Here is a 22494-nt window from a genome sequence, read left to right on the forward strand (position 1 = left end):
GCCAGGCACGGTGGCTCAAGCCTGTAATCCCAGCACTTTGGGAGGCCAAGGCGGGCGGATCACCTGAGGTCAGGAGTTCAAGACCAGCCTGGCCAACATGGTGAAACCCTGTCTCTACAAAATATAAGAATTAGCCATGCATGGTGGCAGGTACGTAATCCCAGCTACTTGGGAGGCTGAGGCGGGAGAATAGCTTGAACCTGGTAGGCGGAGGTGGCTGTGAGCTGAGATCATACCTTTGCACTCCAGCCTGGGTGACAGGGCGGGACTCTGTCTCAAATATATATATATATAATAAAATAAAAATAAAAAAATAGTTAAGTAGTTACATTCTTGATTGAATGTTAATTATAAAAACAAATTTATGGTGTTCTTGCATGAAAGTAATCTTTTCAGTTTTGTCACATACTTTAGGTCACTCAATTGTTTAGAACAAACAGAATTTTAAAAAATATGGTTTCATCCTTGACAGTTGAGTAGCTAACTGTGTGTATAATAGTGTGTCCATCACACTGTTTAATGTTCTTGCAGAGTTTTATAGGCTAATGAATTTTCCTAGGGAATGACTGAAATCAGGGAGGTATGTGACTGACTTTAGTCATTTCCTAGGAAATCATTGGGAATGATTTTCCAAATCCTGCATTTGGTTATTTTAATAAGAAAATTTTAGAGCCATGCCCAGTGGAATGGAGGAGAGCAATGAGAAGGAAGGGAAAGTGTCCCCTCTATTCTTGGTATTTCCGTTTGGCCATTCTGAGCTCTTTTCTGAGGTGGAAACTTTCACTAGACATTTGCAGCCCTCCTCCCACCTGCCTTTTTTGGTATTCTTTGTCATTTTATATGCTCACCTTTGCAGCTCAGGCTCCTCTGAGCTTTTTCACTTAATATAAACTCCTATACCATACTTTTCTCTTGAGCAGGCATTTATCAGGTGTTCTAGCCCTTTAATCCAGTGCTGAAGGTACAAAGGCAAATGAGGTTTAGATTTCAGCCTCTTAGTAGCTCATACGCCAATGAAGTAGGCACATAAGTATACAAATATTGTAAGAAATATGTAAACTGAAAGGACTAAGAGTCTCGAAAATTACTTCTGCCTGGGGTAACCAGGAGTGGTGTTAAAATATGAGTAGGTATTTTAAGGTGCGGGGAGGAAATAGTACATGCAGAGACACAGTGTTCTGACAACAGAAAGAGTGAGAAGTTACATTTGCTGGAGCTTAGGTGATTTAGAATAGTAGGTATGCGAGAGAAAATGTGGTAGGTTGAGGCCTTGTATGATCTTTTCAGTGATTTCGCTTCTTTTTTCTTCTTTCATCTGGTGTCTGCCTCTGGTAAATGAGACCCCCTCCTCAGAAGACATATGTTTGTCTAAAATGTTGATTTCTATACCCACAGGGAGATTTGTTGACTTTGTGATTATGTTGTCTTCTTTTTGAAGAGTAGGATTCCTACTTTTGTGTAGAAACAGCTTTTCAAATTCCTATGTCAAATTCAGTCACACACCTTGCAAGGGAGCCTCACAGATGACTCAGAAGAAAGACTTGCCACATAATGGCTCATTCTCCAATTTTATGGCTGTATATTTCTCTAAGGAATAAAAACACAAGGTCAGCCCTGAGTGTAGGGCACTGCCCAATCTGCCCAATGCTGTCTACTGTCATCCCTTGTTGAATTTATTGCAACTTGACAACTGAAAAAATTATCGTCATATGCTCTTCACTCGTCATTAAAGCAGCTTTTTTTTTCTTTATTGCAGTAAAGTGAGATTAAAGGAACCTTTGGGTACCAATGAAAATATTAACTAAACCAAAATATACTTTCTGAATAAGAATTAATTGTGGTTCTGAAGGTGATAGTAAAAATTGTGTTAAAATTTTAGTCCCTGAGTAAAAAGAACAAAGCTGGAGGTATCATGTTACCTGATTTCAAATTACACTAGAAATCTATAGTAACCAAAACAACATGGTACTGGCATAAAAACAGACACATAGACCAATGGAAGAGAATAGAGCACCCGGAAATAAATCCGCATACTTACAGCCAACTCATTTTCAACAGAGGCATCAAGAACATACATTGGCAAAAGGATAGTCTCTTTAATAAATGCTGCTAGGAAAACTAGATAACCATATGTAGAATAATGAAATTCCCATCTCTCACCATATACAAAAATCAACTTAAATGTGGCTGGGTATGGTGACTCATGCCTGTAATCCCAGCATTTTGGGAGGTCATGGTGAAAATGTGAAAAATGGTGAAAAATGGTGGCACACACCTGTAATCCCAGCTACTTGGGAGGCTGAAGCAGGAGAATCACTTGAACCCAGGAGGCAGAGTTTGCAGTGAGCTGAGATCACACCATTGCACTCCAGTCTGTGTGACAAGAGCAAAATTCCAGCTCAAAAATAAATTTAAAAAAAGGCTTAAATATAAGACCTAAAACTATGAAATTACTAGAAGAAAACATTGGGGAAATGCTTCAAGACATTGGTCTGGGCAATAATTTTTTGGGTAAGACCTCAAAAACATAGGCAACATAAGTAAAAATAGACAATTGGGATTATATCAAACTAAAAAACTTCTGCGCAGCAGTGGAAACAATGAACAAAGTGAGGAGACTACCTACAGAATGGGAGAAAATATTTGCAAACTATCCATTTGACAAGGGATTAATATCCAGAATATATAAGGAGCTCAAATAATAGCAAAAAAGACAAAAACAAAAACAAAAACAAAAACAAAAAATCCAATTAAAATTTGATAAAAGACCTGAATAGACATTTCTCAAAAGAAGACATGCACATGGCCAACAGGCATATGAAAAAATACTCAGCATCACTACAGTGAGAAATTATCTCACAGTTAGAATGCCTATAATCAAAAAGACAGAAAATAACTGCTATAGTTTGGATATTTGACCCTCCAAACCCTCTATTGGAATTTGATCCCCAGTGTTGGAGGTGGGGCCTAGTGCGAAGTATTTAGGTCATGGAGGGGCAGAGCCCTCATGAATGGCTTGGTGCCATCCTTTCAGTGAATGAGTTCTTACTTTATTACTTCCTGCGGGAGCTGGTTGTTAAAAAGAGCCTGGCACCTCCCTCTTCTCTCTTTTGCTTGCTCTTGTCATGTTATCTGCATATACCCCTTTGCCTTCTGCCATGAGTGGAAGCAACCTGAAACACTCACCAGAATTGGATGCTGATGCCATGCTGCTTGTACAGCCTGCAGAACTATGAGCCAAATAAACCTTTCTTTATAAATTACCCAGCCTCAGGTATTCCTTTATAGCAACACAAATAGACTAAGACAATAGCAAATGCTCTTGAGGATGCAGAGAAAGAGGAATGCTCAAAGACCACTGATTGGAATGTAAATTAGTAAAAACACCATGGAAAACAGTATGGTGGCTCCTAAGGAAACTAAAAATAGAAATAGCATTTGACATAGCAGTCCGACTGCTGGATATGTATTCAAAAGAAAGGAAGTCAGCATATCGAGGAAACATCTGCACTCCCATTTTCATTGCAGCACTATTCACAATACCCAAGATAATGGAATCAACTTAAGTGTGCATCATTGGTTGAAGGATAAAGAAAATGTGATATGTATATATATGTATATAGATAATGGAATATTATTCCGCCATAAAAAAGAATAAAATCTTGTCATTTGCAACAACAGGGATAGAACTGGAGAGCATTGTGTTAAGTGAAATAAACCAGGCACAGAAAGACAAATATTGCATGATATGTCATGTGGGAACTAAAAAAACCTGATCTCCTGCAGACAGTAAAATGGCAGCCAGGAAGGATAGTGGAGAGTGAATGATAAGGAGGGGTTGGTTTATGGGTACAAAAATACAGTTAGATAGAAGGAATAAGATTTAGTGTTCAGTGGCATAATAGGGTGACTATAGTTAACAGTAATTTATTGAATATTTCAAAATAATTAGAAGAGTAGATTCGTAATGTTCTCAGCAAAGAAAAATGTTTGAGGTAATAGATATCTCATTTACCCTGATTTGATCATTACACATTGTATATATGTGTCAAAATATCACATGTACCCCCACAATATGTATAATTACAACATCAACACAAATAAAAATAAAAATTTAGCCCCTATTTTCTTTTGTGGGAATGGAACTTGAATTTAATCTGGCAAGACTATCGATTGTTTCAATGAAATTGTAGGTCCAGCTTCAAATAACTTGACTACCTAGGTCTTAGGTAAAATCTAACTCATTAGCAGTTTCTTTGGAGGTAAAGAGTACAGTAGCCTGGTGTCCTTGGTGCTTATTTTTATTTATCCCTGTACCTTGACTGTAAGAGTTATGAAAATCTGAATTTGCTGATTGTCTGGAATTGGGAACCCTTCTTCACTATTGTAATTGTATTCAACTGTTGCTGATCTTGAAGGCTAATAGATGGTTCTAAGTTTACTACATTTACCACCACAGAACTCTCTACTTAGGTTAGGTTAGGCAAGGCTGTTTATGACCATTCATTTTGTCAATTGTGATTGATCACTAAAAATGATTGAGCTTGGGACCCTCAAAATAATTTTTAATGGCTTTATTGAGATAGCATTGATATATAAAAATTGTATATATACAAGATGTACAGAATAATTTTTAATATGTAATCCACCTTACTCTCTATGCGCTCTTTGAAGCTTTAAAATCAGACATCCTTTATTTCTTCTTGTTAATAATTATTTTATTAATTATTTTTCTCCAAAAAAGGCCGGTGATGTTAGCATTTTCACTGATTGGCCTTTGAATATACTAGCATGTGGTGAATTTTATGAGATTTTAAGATGTGAACAATGCAAAGCCATTTCAGAATAATTTTCTAATTTATCCTAAGTATTTACCTTAGAATTACTATTTGCAGTACTTCTTGCTGTATGTGAGAAGAGATGGGTGGGGCTTGGTGTATATGCTTTTATTTTAGAACAGACCTAAGTGACAAAATAGATTTCTTTCCCTGTTTTCCTTTGCCAAAGGGTTAAGAGGGTAAACATTTTGTCTCTGGTTTTCTATAAGACAAGTCATGGTGTGATGCTTGCCCTAAATTTGATACTATTAGCCTACTATAGAAATGTTCTTTTAAAGTTAGTGTATAAATAGCTTAAAAAATAGCGTATAAAAATCCTTTTAAAATTAGTGCATAAATAACTTTCATTTGATTTTTGACTTGATGGATAACAAAAAAAGCATTTTGTATGAATCACTATGGCTCATATAGATGTTAAATTTTTAGGTTTATTACTCATCAGAGATCTTCTGTATTGAAATTCAACTTTGTAACAAACAAACAGTATTTTTTGCTGTGCACAGCTAAAGCTCAGAGGAAAAAATGTCAAATCTTATATAGCATAGCATAATCGAAAAAGTATTTTATATTTTTATTCTATTTATCATGTCTTTATCACAAGTTGGTGACATGTGGTTATTGTCCACCTTTTTTTTTCTTTTGCAAGTGAAAACTAAAGCTCATTTCTTTGTCATTGAGATAGAAAATGACAATCTTGGCCAGATGCAGTGGTTCATGCCTATAATCCTATAGCACTTTGGGAGGCTGAGGCGGGTGGATCACCTGAGGTCGTGAGTTGGAGACCAGTCTGGCCAACATAGTGAAACCCTGTCTCTCCTAAAAATACAAAAAATAGCTGGTCGTGGTGGTGCATGCCTATAATCCCAGCTACTCGAGAGGCTGAGACAGGAGAATCACTTGAACCCGGGAGACAGAGGTTTCAGTGAGCCGAGATTGTGCCACTGCCCACTGCACTTGAGGAGTTTGGGCAACAGTGGGAGGCTCTGTCTTTTTTTAAAAAAAAAAAAAAATCTTTTTCCTGGTCTTCTAACTTCCTCTCTGGTGGTGTATTTATATGATATAGTCAGCCTCCTGAAAAATTAGTTTTGGTGTTAGTTCATTTTGAAGAACCTGATTAGGTCACAATATGAGACTGAATTCCAGTTTTGGGAAAGAGTGTCAATTTTTTTTTTTTTTTTAAGTTTCAGTGTACATAGGTAGGATGTACACAGGTAATATGTGTCATGGTGGTTTTCTGTACCTATCAACCCGTCACCTAGCTATTAAGCCCAGCATGCGTTAGCTATTTTTCCTAATGCTCTCCCTCCCACTACCCCACCCCTGGACAGGCCCCAGTGTGTGTCATTCCCCTCTCTGTGTCCATGTGTTCTCAGCTTCAATATGTTTTTAACACTTTTCTCTTTGCTTTAGCCTGAACACACCACCTGGAACTAAAGTTAAGCTCTCAGGCATTGTTGACATAAAAAATGGATTCCTGCTCTTGAATGACTCTAACACTACAGTTCTTGGTGGTGAAGTGGAACACCTTATTGAGAAGTGGGAGTTACAGAGAGTAAGTGTAAACTATGGTTTGAACTTTTGAAACATTACACTCTTTTTTGTTGCATTAAAGAGCTCTTTAAAAAATGAGTAAAATTAATTCTTTGTGTCAGAGTTGAATAGAATGGAACATGATTATCTTTAGAGAAACTATCTTTGTCTAAGCATATTGTTTCTCTAAAGTAGATACACTTTTTCAGTATTTGTTACATTTTATTCCTTATGTTTAAACATTCTTTCCTGACAAGTTACAAAACTGTCAAGATACCAGTTATAAGCTATGTACAGTTTATTTGTGTATAATTCTTTCTGCAAAAAACAAAAGTGTGCATATATATGAATATATATATACCTGTCTTATCTACAGACACACATACGTGCAAGTAAAAGTAAGTTAGAATTTCACTATAATGGAGTTCTTGTTGTGCTTGACTTCCTAGTCTCATTAGTTGATATTTTTCCTCATTTATATTAACAATATCTTCATCCTTACAATCATGTAGGTTTTCTTGTAATCGTTCCTCTACTTTGCTTCCAACAACCATTTCTGTTGATCCATTGCCGTCAAATCTCATATCACTTCCTTGCTCTTCGGTTCTTATAATTACTGTAGTTTAGGTCTTTAGTATCTCTTGCCTGGACTGCTGTAGTAGCCTTTTGACTGTCTATCCACATATCCTTTCTCCATTTTCTAATTTATTTTATGTACTTTCACCAGGTTTTCTTCCTTCAGCATAGTTGAGATGCTTTTATTTCAAATGCCTTAATTTGAGATTGAATGCCATTTATAATCTAGCCCTAGTTCGTTTACGTTTAATTTTCAACTTTCTAAATTCTTCCACGTAGATCTTCTTGTAGCCAAATGGAGTTGCTTCGTCTTTCTTTGATTCTCTATGATTTCCTCAGTTATACATTTTTAATAAAACGTTTTTCCACTTTTACATTATTCATCTTGTTTTTTCTCTCCTGATCCCCGCATAGCCAAATCATCCCTGTGCTTTTAGACCCAGATCAAATGATTGCTTCTTCTCAAGGTGAAGTACTTGTTTCCTTATTGAATTCTTTAAGCATTTTATTATTTTTAACAGTGTATTGCTTTTTACCTAGCAGTAAAATTATGTTCATTGCTCATCTCCTTTAACAGATAGTATGCTTTTGAGGCCAGAATTTTTGTTTGTATCATCTTTCTTAAGTTCTGCATGTATTTGTTAGATGTGTAGATACGGTGTTGGGGTCTTGCATCTGTATCTCATGTTATCCTAGTAGTTTTTATAAGGGCTGTTAAATAACTTACTTTATGATTAGACAGGTGATGGATCTGAGCACAATCCAAGACCATTTTTTTTTCTGTTATACCAGAGCAGCCTTTTCGCGATCTCCAAAGCGGTAGCACTGAACTTCACATGTAATAGGCATCATAAAAAATACTCCTGATATAAATGAATTACAAAGCACATAAAAATATTTGTGGAATGAATGAATTGTAAAACTAATTACTCCTTGAGCTGAAATGTATTCTTGTGACACCCTCAAATCTTGCCTGTTTTGTAAAGTCAGCCAAGGGCCTAAGCAATATTTCAAGCTTTTGGTATTTTATGATACAGTATTCTCCTGTTTTCTTAGTTGGAAAGTGCCTGTGTTTGGGAGGTAAATAGATAAGGACATTAGGCACATTTTTATTCCTTAGTACTAATTTCTTATGATATGAATGTGCTGTGACTTGGGCTGCTGTACTATGCAATATAAAGTAGTGTTCCACAACTGCATTGTTTAATTGAAAATGTCACAAAAAAGTAATTCAGAAGTAGCTTTATAGTTTTACATAAACAGCCAAGTTTGTGAACTTTGAATTTCCTAGAGAAACTTCACCCATTTCATGTGATCTTTTCGTATGCTGATATACTTGTATTTTTTTGATCAGTAGAGATTTTTTAAAGTGTGGTAAAATGTTCTCAAGTCTGATACCTTATATAATTTTCCCACAACCCAGTCCCATAGCCAGGGCCACTTTGCTAACAACTGTAAACATTCGCAGGAACCTTCTCACCAACACACACACACACACACACACACACACACACACACACGTGCACACAGAGTTTAGTAGTAGTTTGATAGTTGCCCTTGAAATGTTTAATTATATGTCTCTGCACTTGACTTCCTGCAAGCCACATTAGTATTTCTTATTAGGGAGTGATAAAAATTTACATTTAAAATCATTTAAAAAATTTTGATATGATTATAGTTCTTTTTGGTTTTATAGTTTTTGATTTGGTAGCCACAGCAATGTAGGAAACAGGGAAAGTGCAGTTACTTGAGCAGCTGGCAGTGATATACATAGAAATTATAAACCATAAAGCTAATGTTGGAAGTGAAGAAGCACTAAACTTTCAGTAAACTATATGCAGGCATTGTAACTGTAGCAAGTTGGTACCAGATGTAATTTACAAAATGCTACAGGTTTATAAGTTTTAGTGCCCCCAAACTATAGATTAAAAAAAATTTTTTTATTGTGGCAAAGTATACATAACATAAAATTTAACATTTTTAAACATTAACTTAACTTTAACATTTTTAACTTAACATAAAACTTAACTATTTTTAAAGTGTAAATTTCAGTGGCATTAAGAACATTCGCATTGTTGCACAGTTGTTACCAACATCCACCTCCCTAACTTTTTCATCTTCCCAAACTTAAACTCTGTACCCCTTAAACAGTAACTCTGCATTCCTTCCTCCTCTCAGTCTCAGGCAACCACCATTCTCCTTTCTGTCTCTGAATTTGACAAAGTAACTCATATGTGTGGAATCATACAGTATGTATCTTTTTTGTGCCTGGCTTATTTCACTTAGCATAGTATTTTCAATGTTCATCTATGTTGCAGCATGTGTCAGAATTCCCTTCCTTTTTAAGGTTGGATAGTACTCTATTGTATATCTATACCATCTTTTGTTCATTTATCCATCAATGGACATTAGGGTTGTTTTCACTTTTTAACTCTTACGAATAATGCTGTTATGAACATGGGTACACAAATACCTCTTTGAGGCCCAGCTTTCAATTCTTTTGTGTGATCTAGAAATGGGATTGCTGGACCATATAATTGTATTTTTAATTTTTTGAAGAATTGCCATACTGTTTTATATTTACTTTACACTCATTTCCACCAGGATTGTATAAGGGTTCTAGTTTTTTACATCCTCACCAATGGTTGATATTTTGTGTCTTTTTGATAGTAGCCATTCTAACATGGGTAAAATAGAATATCATTGTAGTTTTTTTTTTTTTTTCTTTTTTTTGATATGGAGCGTTGCCCAGGTTGGAGTACAATGGCGCGATTTCGGCTTATGCAACCTCTGCCTCCCAGGTTCAAGCGATGCTCCTGTCTCAGCCTCCCGAGTAGCTGCGATTACAGGTGTGCACCACCACACCCAGATAATTTCTGTATTTTTAGTAGAGATGGGGTTTCACTGAGTTGGCCTGGCTGATCTCCAACTCCTGACCTCAGGTGATCTGCTGGCCTCAACCTCTAAAAGTGCTGGGATTATAGGTGTGAGCCACCGTGCCCAGCCTTCATTATAGTTTTGATTTGTATTTCCCTAATGCTTAGTAATACTGAGAATCCTTTTGTGTGCTTATTGGCCATTCGTATATCTTCTTTGGGGAAATTTCTATTCACGTCCTTTGCCCTTTTTTAATCAGGTTGGTGGTGGTTGTTGTTGTTGTTGTATGAGTTATTTATAGATTCTGGATATCAGTCCCTACTAAGATAATATGTTTTGCAAATATTTTTCCCATCCCATGTGTTGCCTTTTCACTGTGTTGATAGTGTCTTTTGATGCACAGAATTGTTGAAGAGTTGTTATACGTGTAGCTTTTATGCTTAGGTCTTTGATCCATTTTGAGTTAATTTTTGTATTAGTAAAAAACCCAGTCATACTTTTGCATGTGAATATCCAGTTTTCCCAGCACTACTTTTTGAAAATAGTGTTCTTAATGAATGATCTTGTCACTCTCACAAAAAAATTATTTGGCCATATATTAACAAATTTATTTCTAGGTTACCTGTTCTGTTTCACTGGTCTAAATGTCTCTTTATGCCATACTGTTTTGATTACTGTAACTTTTTATTAAGTTTCTTAATTGGAAAGTGAGACCTTTTTCAGGATTGTTTTGGCTATTCAGCATTGAGATTCCACATGAATTTTAGGATAGATTTTTCTTTTTCTTTTTTTTAATTTTACTTTAAGTTCTAGGGTTCATGTACATAATGTGCAGGTTTGTTACTTATGTATACATGTGTCATGTTGGTGTGCTGCACCCATTAACTCATCATTTACATTAGGTATATCTCCTAATGCTATCCTTCCCCCCTTCCCCCACCCGCCAGCAGGCCCCAGTGTGTGATGTTCTCCACCCTGTGTCCATGTGTTCTCATTGTTCAGTTCCCACCTCTGAGTGAGAACATGCGATGTTTGGTTTTCTGTCCTTGCAATAGTTTGCTCAGAATGATGGTTTCCAGCTTCATCCATGTCCCTGTAAAAGACATGAACTCATCCTTTTTTATGGCTGCATAGTATTCCATGGTGTATATGTGCCACATTTTCTTAATCCAGTCTGTCATTGATGGACATTTGGGTTGGCTCCAAGTCTTTGCTATTGTGAATAGTGCTGCAATAAACATACGTGTGCATGTGTCCTTATAGCAGCATGATTTATAATCCTTTGGGTATATACCCAGTAATGGGATGGCTGGGTCAAATGGTATATCTAGTTCTAGATCCTTGAGGAATCACCACACTGTCTTCCACACTGGTTGAACTAGTTTACATTCCCACCAACAGTGTAAAAGCATTCCTGTTTCTCCAAATCCTCTCTGGCACCTGTTGTTTTCCTGACTTTTTAATGATTGCCATTCTAACTGGTGTGAGATGGTATTTCATTGTGGTTTTGATTTGCATTTCTCTGATGGCTGGCCAGTGATGAGCATTTTTTCATGTGTCTGTTGGCTGCATAAATGTCTTCTTTTGAGAAGTGTCTGTTCATATCCTTTGCCCACTTTTTGATGGGGTCGTTTGATTTTTTTCTTGTAAATTTAAGTTCTTTGTAGATTCTGGATATTAGCCCTTTGTCAGATGAGTGGATTGTAAAAATTTTCTCCCATTCTGTAGATTGCCTGTTCACTCTGATGGTAGTTTCTTTTGCTGTGCCAGAAACTCTTTAGTTTAATTAGATATCATTTGTCAATTTTGGCTTTTGTTGCCATTGCTTTTGGTGTTTTAGTCATGAAGTCCTTGCCCATGCCTATGTCCTGAATGGTATTGCCTAGGTTTTCTTCTAGGGTTTTTATGGTTTTAGGTCTAAATTTAAGTCTTTAATCCATCCTGAATTAATGTTCGTATAAGGCGTAAGGAAGGGATCCAGTTTCAGCTTTCTGCATATGGCTAGCCGGTTTTGCCAGCACCATTTATGAAATAGGGAATCCTTTCCCCATTTCTTGTTTTTGTCAGGTTTGTCAAAGATCAGATGGTTGTAGATGTGTGGTATTATTTCTGAGGGCTCTGTTCTATTCCATTGGTCTGTATCTCTGTTTTGGTACCAGTACCATGCTGTTTTGGTTACTGTAGCCTTGTAGTATAGTTTGAAGTCAGGTAGTGTGATGCCTCCAGCTTTGTTCTTTTGGCTTAGGATTGTCTTGGCAATATGGGCTCTTTTTTGGTTCCATATCAACTTTAAAGTAGTTTTTTCCAATTCTGTTAAGAAAGTCATTGGTAGCTTAATGGGGATGGCATTGAATCTGTAAATTACCTTGGGCAGGATAGATTTTTCTATTTGTGCAAAAAAAAAAAAAAAGATCATTGGGATTTTGATAAGGATTATGTTGACTCTATTGACCACTTTGGGTAGTATTGATACCTCAACAATATTAAATATTTCAATTCATGACCCTGGGAAGGCCTTTTCATATTGTTCTAAATTGTTTGTGTAGAGAAACATAACTGATTTCTCTGTGTTGATTTTGCATACTGCAACTTTACTGAATTTATTATTCTAACAGTTTTTTTTTTCTTTTTAGTGTGAATGTTTGGAGTTTTCTACATATAAGGTCATGTTATCTCTGAAGAGTTAATTTTATTTTTCCTTCTCAATTTGAATACGTTTATTTCTTTTTCTTGCCTTATTTAGCCTGGCTAAAACTTTTAATACTGTGTTGAATGGAAGTGATGAAAATGACATCCTTCTCTTGTTCTTGATCTTAGAGGAAATGCCTTCAATCCTTCACTATTGAATATGATGTTAGTGGTGGGTTTTTTATATATGGCTTTTATTAGGTTTGAGTAGTTCCTTTCTATTTTTAGTTTGTTGTATATTTTTATTATAGAAGTGTGTTGAGTTTTGTCAGATGCTTCCTCTGCATCAATTGAGATGATCATGTGTTTTTCCCCTGCTTCATTCTGTTAATGTATTACATTGATTGATTTTTATATGTCGAAGCATTCTTGTATTTTGGGAATAAATCCCGTTTGGTCATGGTCTATAATGCTTTTTATATGGTAGGGGATTCTGATTAATGGTTTTTCATTGAGGATAGATTACTTTTTTTCCTAATTTCTAAAATTTTGGTAACATACAGATAAAATTTACCATCTTAACCATCTTAGATGTACAGTAGTTTTAAACACATTCACAAATGTTCAATATCACTAATCAAAATGCAAATCAAATACAGTGAGATATACTACCTGACAGCCATTAGCCATTACGATGGGTACTGTAAAAAACAAAAAAACCAAGAAAACCCAGAAAATAACAAGTGTTGGTGAAGATGTGGAAAAATTGGAATTAAGCCTTGTGCACTCTTGGTAGGAATATAAAATGGCATAGTTGCTACAGAAAACAGTATAGCAGTTCCTCAAAAAATTAAAAATAGAATTACCATATGATCCAGCAATTCCACTTACGGCTATAAACCCAAAAGAATGGAAAACAGGTCTTGAAGAGATATTTGTGTACCCATGTTTATAGTGGCAGAGGGCATTATGCTAAGTGAAATAAGCTGGGTATAAAAAAACAAATACCATGTGATTCTACTTATGTGAGGTACTGAGAGTAGCAAAAATTATAGAGAGAATACAATGGTGATTTCCAGGGACTGGGGGAGGAGAGAGTGGGGGAATTATTGTTTAGAGTTTCAGCATTAGTAGACCATTTACTTGTAATGGAACTCAGTATGGAAAGTTTTAATTCTACTATCTTGCTATTTCTTTTGTTGTTGTTTTGCTTTTTCTTTCCTGCTTTACTCCATTTTCTGCTGCTGTAACAGAATACCACAGACTGGGTAATTATGAAGAGAAGAAATTTATTTCTCACAGTTCCAGAGGCTCAGAAGTACAATAACATGGCTTTGGTATCTAACTAGGGCCTTCCTGCTGCATCATAACATGGTGGAAGGGCAAGTAAGCATGTGAGATAGAGAGAGGCTGGGAGATAAACTTCATCTTTCTTCAGGATCCCACTCCCAAGATAACTAACCGTGATAACAGCATTAATCTATTAATGAGGGAAAAATACTCATAATCTAATCACCCTTTGAAAGTCCCACCTCTTAACACTGTTACAATGGCAATTACATTTCAACATAAGTTTTGGAGGGACATTCAAATCATAGCACTTCCTTTTAAATGAATTGCATTTTTTAAATGATTCTGTTATCTGCATTATTAGCTTATCAGCTATATTGTGGGTGACAACCCACCCAGGTGCCAAGGCAAGAGACCGAGGCCACAAACTATTCCAATATAATAAAATCTATAGAATAAGAATAGTTATACTAGAAATAGATTGCAGATATGATTATATATGAATATCATTAATTATTTGTAGTATTACTCTTTATTCCAGTATTATAATAATTTTTGTTTTATATTTGTAACCTAGGGAAAACCAGGCCATACAGAGAGATAGGAGCTGAAGGGACACAGTGAGAAGTGACCAGAAGACGAGTGTGAGCCCTCTGTTATGCCTGGATAGGGCCACTAGAGGGCTCCCTGGTCTAGTGGTAACGCCAGTGCCTACGAAGGCACCCTTACCTAGTGGACCTTGGTCTAGCAGTAGCCTCAGTGCCTGGGGAAGGCACCCCGTTACTTAACAGACCAGGAAAGGGAGTTTCCCTTTCCCTGGGGGAGTTAGAGAAGACTCTACTCCACCACCTCTTGTGGAAGGCCTGACTAGTCAGGCCTGTCCTCAGTCATCCGGAGGCCTGACCGTCTCCCTGTGATGCTGTGCTTCAGTGGTCACGCTCCTGGTCCATTTTCATGTTCCACCCTGTACACCTGGCTCTGCCTTTTAGATAACAGTAGCAGAATTAGTGAAAGTACTAGAAGTCTTTGAAATGCATAGTATAAATAATGGTGTAAGCTGTCCTCTCTCTGTCTCTGCCTTGGCTGCCAAACAGGGAAGGGCCCCCTGTCTGGTGGACACATGACTTGCGTGGCCTTACCTATCATTGGAGATGGCTCACACTCCTTACCCTGCCCACCTTGTCTTGTATCCAATAAATAACAGTGCAGCTAGGCATCTGGGACCACTACCAGTCTGTGTGCCTTGGTGGTAGTGGTCCTCTGGGCCCAGCTGTCTTTTCTTCTGTCTCTTTGTCTTGTGTCTTTATTTCTACATTCTCTTATCTCTGCACATGAGGAGAAAAAAACCAACAGACCCTGTAGGGCTGGACCCTGCACTATATGACTGTGTTTTTGTTTTTAAGTGGTTGCTGTAAGGTTTAAGATGTGTACCTTTAACTTCTTTCTTTCTACCTTCAATAATATATACCACTTTATGCATATTGTAAGACCCATACAATTTTATGCTTTCATGTACCCAGTTTTGTCTCTATGCTGGTTTTGTCATATACTTTACATTCGTTACAAGGGTCACAACACATGGTTTGTTTTTCCCTTAAAGGGTTTTTTAAAACAATGGAAAACATTTTTAAAGATATTTTTGTCTTTCTACACATTTACCATTTCTGTTCCTCTCTCTTTTCTTTGGTAAATATCAAGTTCCTGCATGGTGTGTCTTTTAATTCAGATTAGCTGATGATAAAGTGTTTTAGTTTTGGTTTGTCAGAATTTTTTTTTTTTTTTTTTTTTTTTTTTTTACTTTTTAAGGATATTTTCTCTGAATGTATGTTTCTACATTGAAAGGTTTTTAAATTTTTTATTAAGTGTTTTAAGTACATCGTTTCTTTGTCAATTACCTGCTATACTATCTATAGTCTATAGTAATCTTTTTTATGTCATGTATCTTTTCTCTATCTACTTTTAAGCCTTTTCCTTTTTTTTTTTTTCCTATTTTTATTTTAGGTTAAGGAGGTGCCTGTGCAGGCCTCTTACATGGGTAAATTGTGTGTCACTGAGGCTTGGTGTATGAAAGACCCCATCACCCAAGTAATGAGCGTAGTACCCTATAGGTAGCCTTCCAACTTATTTCCTCCTCCCACCCTTCTCCCTTAAGCAGTCCCCAGTGTCTCTTGTTCCCATCTTTGTGTCTATGTGTAGTCAGTGTTTAGCTCCCATTTGTAAGTGAGAACATGTGATATTTGGTTTTCTGTGCCTGCCGTAGTTTGCTTAGAATGATGGTCTCCAGATGCATCCACATTGCTGCAGAGGACATTATTTCATTCTTTTTATGGCTGTGTAGTATTCCATCATGTATATCTACCACATTTTCTGTATCCAGTTCTGTGTTGTTGGACCTCTTTGTTGATTCCATGTCTTTGCTGTTGTGAATAGTGCTGCAATGAACAAATGAGTGCATGTGTCTATGTGCAGTAATAGCAGTTCAACTCTTAGTTCTTTGAAGAATCTTCACACTGTTCTCTGCAGTGGCTGGACTAGTTTACATTCCCACCAACAGTGTATATGTATTTTATTTTCTCTGCAACCTTGCCAGCAGTGGTTGTTTTTTGACTTTTTAATGATAGCCATTCTGTTATGAGATGGTATCAAATTGTGGTTTTGATTTGCATTTCTCTAATTTTTAGTGATAATGAGCATTTTTTCATATATTTGTTGACCATTTGTATGTCTTCTTTTGAGAAATGTTTGTTCATGTCATTTGTCTGTTCTTTAATGAGGTTATTTATTTTTTGCTTGTTGATTTGTTTAAATTTCTTATAGATTCTGGATAGTAGACCTTTGTTGGATGTACAGTTGACAAATATTTTTTCCCATTCTGTAGGTTGTCTGTGTACCCTGTTTATAGTTTCTTTTGCTGTGCACAAGCTCTTTAGTTTAATTGGGTCCCACTTGTTATTTTTGTTTTTGGTTACAGTTGCTCTTGAGGACTTGGTCATAAATTCTTTGCCAAGGCTAGTCTCAAGAAGGGTATTTCCTAGGTTTTCTTCTAGGGTTTTTATTGTTCTAGATGTTACATTAAAGTCTTTAATTCTTCTTGAGTTAATGTTTGCATATGATTGGTGGGGGTCCAGTTTCAATCTTCTGCATATTGGTTAGCCAGTTATACCAGCATTATTTATTGATTAGGAAGTCCTTTCCTCATTGTTTGTTATTGTTAAGTGTGTCAGAGATCAGGTGTTTGTAGTTGTGTCACTTTATTTGTAGGTTCTTTATCCTGTTCCATTTGTCCATGAGTCTGTTTTTGTACCCAGTACTCATTGTTATGTGTGACTATTTTTGTACCAGTGCCATTCTGTTTTGGTTATAGTAGCCTTGTAGTACAGTTTGAAGTTGGGCAGCTTTTTTTTTTTTTTTTTTTTTTTTGCTTAGGATTGTATTGGTGATATGGGCTCATTTTTGGTTCCATATGAATTTTAGAATAGTTTTTTTTCTAATTCTGTGAAGAATAACATTGATAGTTTGATAGGAATAGTGCTGAATCTCTAAATTGCTTTGGATAGTGTGACCATTTTAATGATATTGGTTCTTGCTATCTGTGGGCATGGAATGTTTCCATTTGTTTGTGTTGTCTCTGATTTCTTTGAGCAGTGTTTTGTAATTCTCATTGTAGAAAGCGTTCGCCTCCTTGTTAAGCTGTATTCCTAGGTATTTTATTCTTTTTGTGGCTATTGTAAATGAGTTTGCATTCTTGATTTGAGTCTGGGTGCTATTGGCATATAGAAATGCAACTGATTTTTATACATTGATTTTGTACGCTGAAACTTTACTGAATTTGTTTATTGGTTCTAGAAGCCTCTGGTGGAGTCTGTGGGGTTTTCTCAATGTAGAATGATATCATCAGCAAAGAGGGATAGTTTGACTTTTTTTTTTTTTAATTTGGATGTCATATGTTTCTTTCTCTTGCGTAATTCCTCTGGCAAATACTTCTAGTACTATGTTGAATAGAAGTAGTGAAAGTGGGCATCGTTGTCTTGTTCCAATTATCAAGGAGAATGCTTCAGCTTTTGTCTGTTGAGTATGATGTTGGTTATAGGTTTGTTATAGATGTCTCTTAGTATTATTATTATTATTTTTATTTTTGAGACAATCTTACTCTGTCACACAGGCTGGAGCACAATGGCACAATCATAGTTGAATACAACCTTGAACTCCTGGGTTCAAGGGATCCTCCTGCTTCAGTCTCCTGAGTAGTTGACACTGCAGGTGCACACCACCAACTCTGGCTAATTTTTAAATTCTTTGTAGAGATGAGATCTCTGTTGCGCAAGCTGGTCTCGAACTCCTAGTCTCAAGCAATCCTCCTTGTTTGGCCTCCCAAAGTGCTGTGATTACAGCCCTGAGTCACTCTGCCCAGCACAGTGGCTCTTTTTTTGAGGTATGTTCCTTAGATACCTAGTTTGTGGAGAGTTTTTAACATGAAGGAATGTTGAATTTTATTGAAGGCCTTTTCTTCATCTATTGAGATGATTATGTGGTTTTGTTGTTAATTCTGTTTACGTGGTGAATCACATGTATTGATTTGCATATGTTAAACCAACATTGTGTCCCAGGGATAAAGACCAGTTGATTATACTGAATTAACTTTTTGATATGCTGCTGGATTAGTTTGCTAGTATTTTGTTGAAGATTTTCTCATCTACGTGCATCAGGAATATTGGCCTAAAGTTTTTTTGTTGTTGTTGCATCATTGCCAGATTTTGACATCAAGATGATGCTGGTCTTTGTACAAAGAAGTAGGGAGAATTTCCTCCTCCTTGATATTTATGGAACAGTTTTGGTAGGATTGCTACCAGTTCTTCTTCGTATGTCTTATAGAATCTGGCTGTGAATATATCTGGTCTAGAATATTTTTTGGTTAAGAGGTTTTTTTTTTAATTAATGATTCAGTTTCAAAATTTTTTATTTCACTCCCTTCCTGGTTCAGTCTTTGGAGACTGCTTCTAGGAATGTATCCATTTCCTCTAGATTTTCTAATTTGTATGCATAGAGACGTTTCTGAGAATCTTTTGTATTTCTGTGGGATTGGTTGTAATATCATATTTATGATTTCTGATTGTGCCAATTTGGATCTTCTCTCTTTTTTGTTAATCTAGCTAGCAGTCTATCAACTTTTTTTTTTTTTTTTTTTTTCTTTTTTGAGACAGAGTCTCGCTGTGTCTCCCAGGCTGGAGTAGTGCAGTTATGCAGTCTCGGCTCACTGCAGCCTTCACCTCCAGAGTTTAAGCAATTCTCGTGCCTCAGCCTCCTAAGTAGCTGGGATTGCAAGCCTGTGCCACCACATGTGGCTAATTTTGGCATTTTTAGTAGAGACAGAGTTTCACCATGTTGGCCAGAGTGGTCTCAAATTCCTGACCAGAAGTGATCTGCCCACCTTGTCTTCCCAAAGTGTTGAGATTACAGGCATGAGCTACCGTGCCTGGTCCACAGTCTATCAATCTTGTTTATTCTTTCAAAGAACCATCTTTTGGTTGCATTGATCTTCTATTTGGATTTTGGCATCTCAATTTCACTTAGTTCTCTGATTTTAGTTATTTATTTTCCTCTGCTAGCTTCAGGGTTAGTTTGTTCTTTTTATTCTTGTTCTTCTAGGTGCAATGTTAGATTGTTAATTTGATAACTTTTTTTTTTTTTTGAGATGGAGTCTCACTCTATCATCTAGGCTAGGGTGCAGTAGTGCAGTCTTGGCTCATTGCAACCTCTGCTTCTGGGGTTCAAGCAATTCTTCTGCCTCAGCCTCCTGAGTAGCTGGAACTACAGGCATGCACCACCACACCCAGCTGATTTTTTTTGTATTTTTAGTAGAGACAGGGTGTCACCATCTTGGCCAGGCTAGTCTTGAACTCCTGACCTCAAGTGATCTGACCGCCTTGGCCTCTCAAGGAGCTGGGATTACAGGCATGAGCCACCACACCCAGCCAATCTGAGAACTTTCTAACTTCTTGATGTAGATGGTTAGCACTGAAAACTTTCCTCTTATCACTGTGTTAGCAGCATCTAAAAGATTTATGTTATGTCTCTCTTTTCATTAATTTCAAATAATTTTTTGATTTCTGCCTTGATTTCATTGTTCACCCAGAAGTTATTCAGGAGTAAGTTTTAAAATTTCCATGTAATTGTGTGGTTTTGAGAGATCTTGCTATTGATTTCTGTTTTTATTGCACTGTGGTCCAAATGTGTGCTTGGTATGATTTTGATTTTTTTGAATTAATTGAGACTTGCTCTATGGCCAAGCATGTGGTCAATCTTAGACTATGTTCTGTGTGCAGATGAGAAGAATGTATATTCTGTGGTTGTTGGGCAGAGGATTCTGCATATGTTTATTAGGTCCAATTGATTGGGTGTTGAGTTTCAGTCCAGAATTTTTGTGTTATGTTTCTGCCTTGATGATTTGTCTAATGCTTTCAGTGGGATGCTGTAGTGTCTCACTATTATCGTGTTTGTCTAAGTCTTTTCATAGGTCAAGAAGAACTTATTTTATAAATCTGGGTGCTCCAGTGTTGGGTAGGTACATATTTAGGATATTGTTGAGTTGAATTCTTTATTATTATGTATGTCATGCCTTTCCTTGTGCTTCTTAATTGTTGTTGGTTTAAAGTCTGTTTTAGTTGACAGAAGAATAGCGACCCCTGCTCTTTTTTGTTTTGTGTTTGCCTGAAAGATGTTTCTCTATCTCTTTACTTTGAGCCTCTGGGTGTCATTACTTGTGAGATGGGTCCCTTAGAGACAGCAAACAGTTGAGTCTTGCTTCTTTATCCAACTTGCCACCCTATTCCTTTTAAGTGTGTCATTTAACCATTTTACATTCAGGGTCAATATTGATATGTTAGGGTTTGATTTTGTCATCATATTGTTAGGTGGTTGTTATGTAGACGTGATTGCATAGTTTGTAGTGTCAGTGGAATATGTGTTTAAGTGTGCTTTGTGATGACAAGTATCATTTCTTCATTTCCATGTTTAGCACTCCCTTTAGGAGCTCTTGTAAGGCAGATCTGGTAGTAATAAATCCCCTTAGCATTTGCATGCCTGAAAAGGACTTCATTTTTCCTTTGCTTATGAAGCAAAGGAAATTCTGGGTTGGAATTTCTTTTCTTTAAGGATATTGAAAATAGGCCCTATTGTCTTCTGGCTTGTGAGGTTTAAGCTGAAAGGTGTGCTCTTAGCTGAATGGGATTCTTTTTGTAAGTGCCCCTTTTCTCTAGCTGCCTTTGTGATTTTTTTCTTTTGCATAGTATGTCACAGAGGTTCTTTGAATTTCTTCAGTTTGCATGTTGACCTGTCTAGTGAGGTTTGGAAAAGTTCTGTGGACTGTATCCTCAAATATTTTTCCAAGTTGATTGTTCTCTCTTCTCTTTCTGGAATATCAGAGTTGTACATTTGGTCTCTTTACATAACCACATATTTCTTAGAAGTTTTGTTCATTTTCTCTATTATTATGTACCTCAGCTTGGGGGTGTTCTTACAGGGGAATGCCATGGGTGTAGGGTGCTGCAAGTGGGAGTGCTCCAGTGAGGAGGGCCCCACAGGCAGGGGGTGTTATGGCCAACGTGATGCGGAGTGCTGCAAGCAAGGGGGCCACATGCAGGAAGTGCTCCTGTGGTGACAACTGGGGCACTTTTGGTGGGAAGTGCCCCAGTAAGGGGCACTGCAGGCAGGGGGCCATATGGGAAGGGGGTACACTGGTGGGAAGCACTCTGGTATTGGTAGTTGGGTTGCCTTGGGTGGACAGCTCTGGTGAGGGGCACCACAGGAGGGGGGCATTCTGAGAGGGTGGCAGGGACTCAGCAGGTGGGAAGTTCTCTGAAGGGGTGGCAGCGAGGTCACAAGCAAACAAATTCTGGCAGGAGGCTGTCAGCAGAAGTGCTCTGGTGGGGCAGTGGGAGCTGCACTACTTGCAGGCATGGCCAGGCAGGGACTCTTAGAGGAGCGTTTTCTTTATTACTGATTTCAACAATTCGATTTTTTAATTATGATGTACCTAACATGGTTGGTGTGTGTTTTATCCTGTTTGGTTTTCAGTGAACTTTTTAGATCTATGAGTTTATTGTTTTCATCACATTTAGAAAAATGTGATTTGGCCATTATTTCTTCATATGTATTTTTTCTCTTCCATCTTTTTACTCCGGTTTTTTTTTGTTTTTTTTTTTTTGTATTATATCTTCAATTACACATACATTAGACTGCTGGTAATTTTCCGACCAGTCACTGAGGATCTATTCATTTTTTCCCCCTGTCCTCTTTTTGGTAGATTCCATTACTATACCTTTAAATTCACTGATCTTTTCTTCTGTCTTATTTTATTTACTCTTAAGCCCATCCAATGAGGTTTTCATTGTTGGTGGTGTTTTTCTTTTATAGAAGTTCCATTTGGTTCTTCTTTTTTGTGTGTTTTTCTTTTCTAGTTGAATTTATGTGTTCTTTTAAATACTTACACATAGTTTTAATAGCTGTTTAACACTCTGTTTGCTAGTTTATCATCTTTGTCGTCTATGGCCCTGTTTCTCTTGTCTAAATTTTCAGATGGTTATGGTCACATTTTTCTGTCTTGACATGCCTTGTAGTTTTTGCTTAGATTCTGAACATTGTGATGTTGGTAGTTGTTGAGAGCTTGGATTTTGCTATTTTCCTTTAATGAGTATAAGACTTAGCTTTGGTCAACAGTTAATTTACTTTTGATCAGTTTGACCCCTTCAAGACATGT

General features: G+C 36.9%; 1 protein-coding gene across 6 annotated transcripts in view; it reads left to right on the forward strand.

Moving 5' to 3' along the window:
* The window catches only part of TDRD3 (tudor domain containing 3), a 191530-nt gene that overhangs the window by 65757 nt on the left and 103279 nt on the right, over window positions 1–22494 (forward strand). For all 6 annotated transcript variants that reach the window (XM_007960526.3, XM_037986648.2, XM_007960522.3 and 3 more), the window contains exon 5: window positions 6249–6390. In XM_007960526.3, the coding sequence (XP_007958717.2) occupies window positions 6249–6390 (142 nt within the window). The remainder of the gene's footprint in view (window positions 1–6248; window positions 6391–22494) is intronic.

The sequence above is a fragment of the Chlorocebus sabaeus genome, chromosome 3 (genome assembly GCF_047675955.1).
Source record: "Chlorocebus sabaeus isolate Y175 chromosome 3, mChlSab1.0.hap1, whole genome shotgun sequence".
NCBI classification, from domain to species: Eukaryota; Metazoa; Chordata; class Mammalia; order Primates; family Cercopithecidae; genus Chlorocebus; species Chlorocebus sabaeus.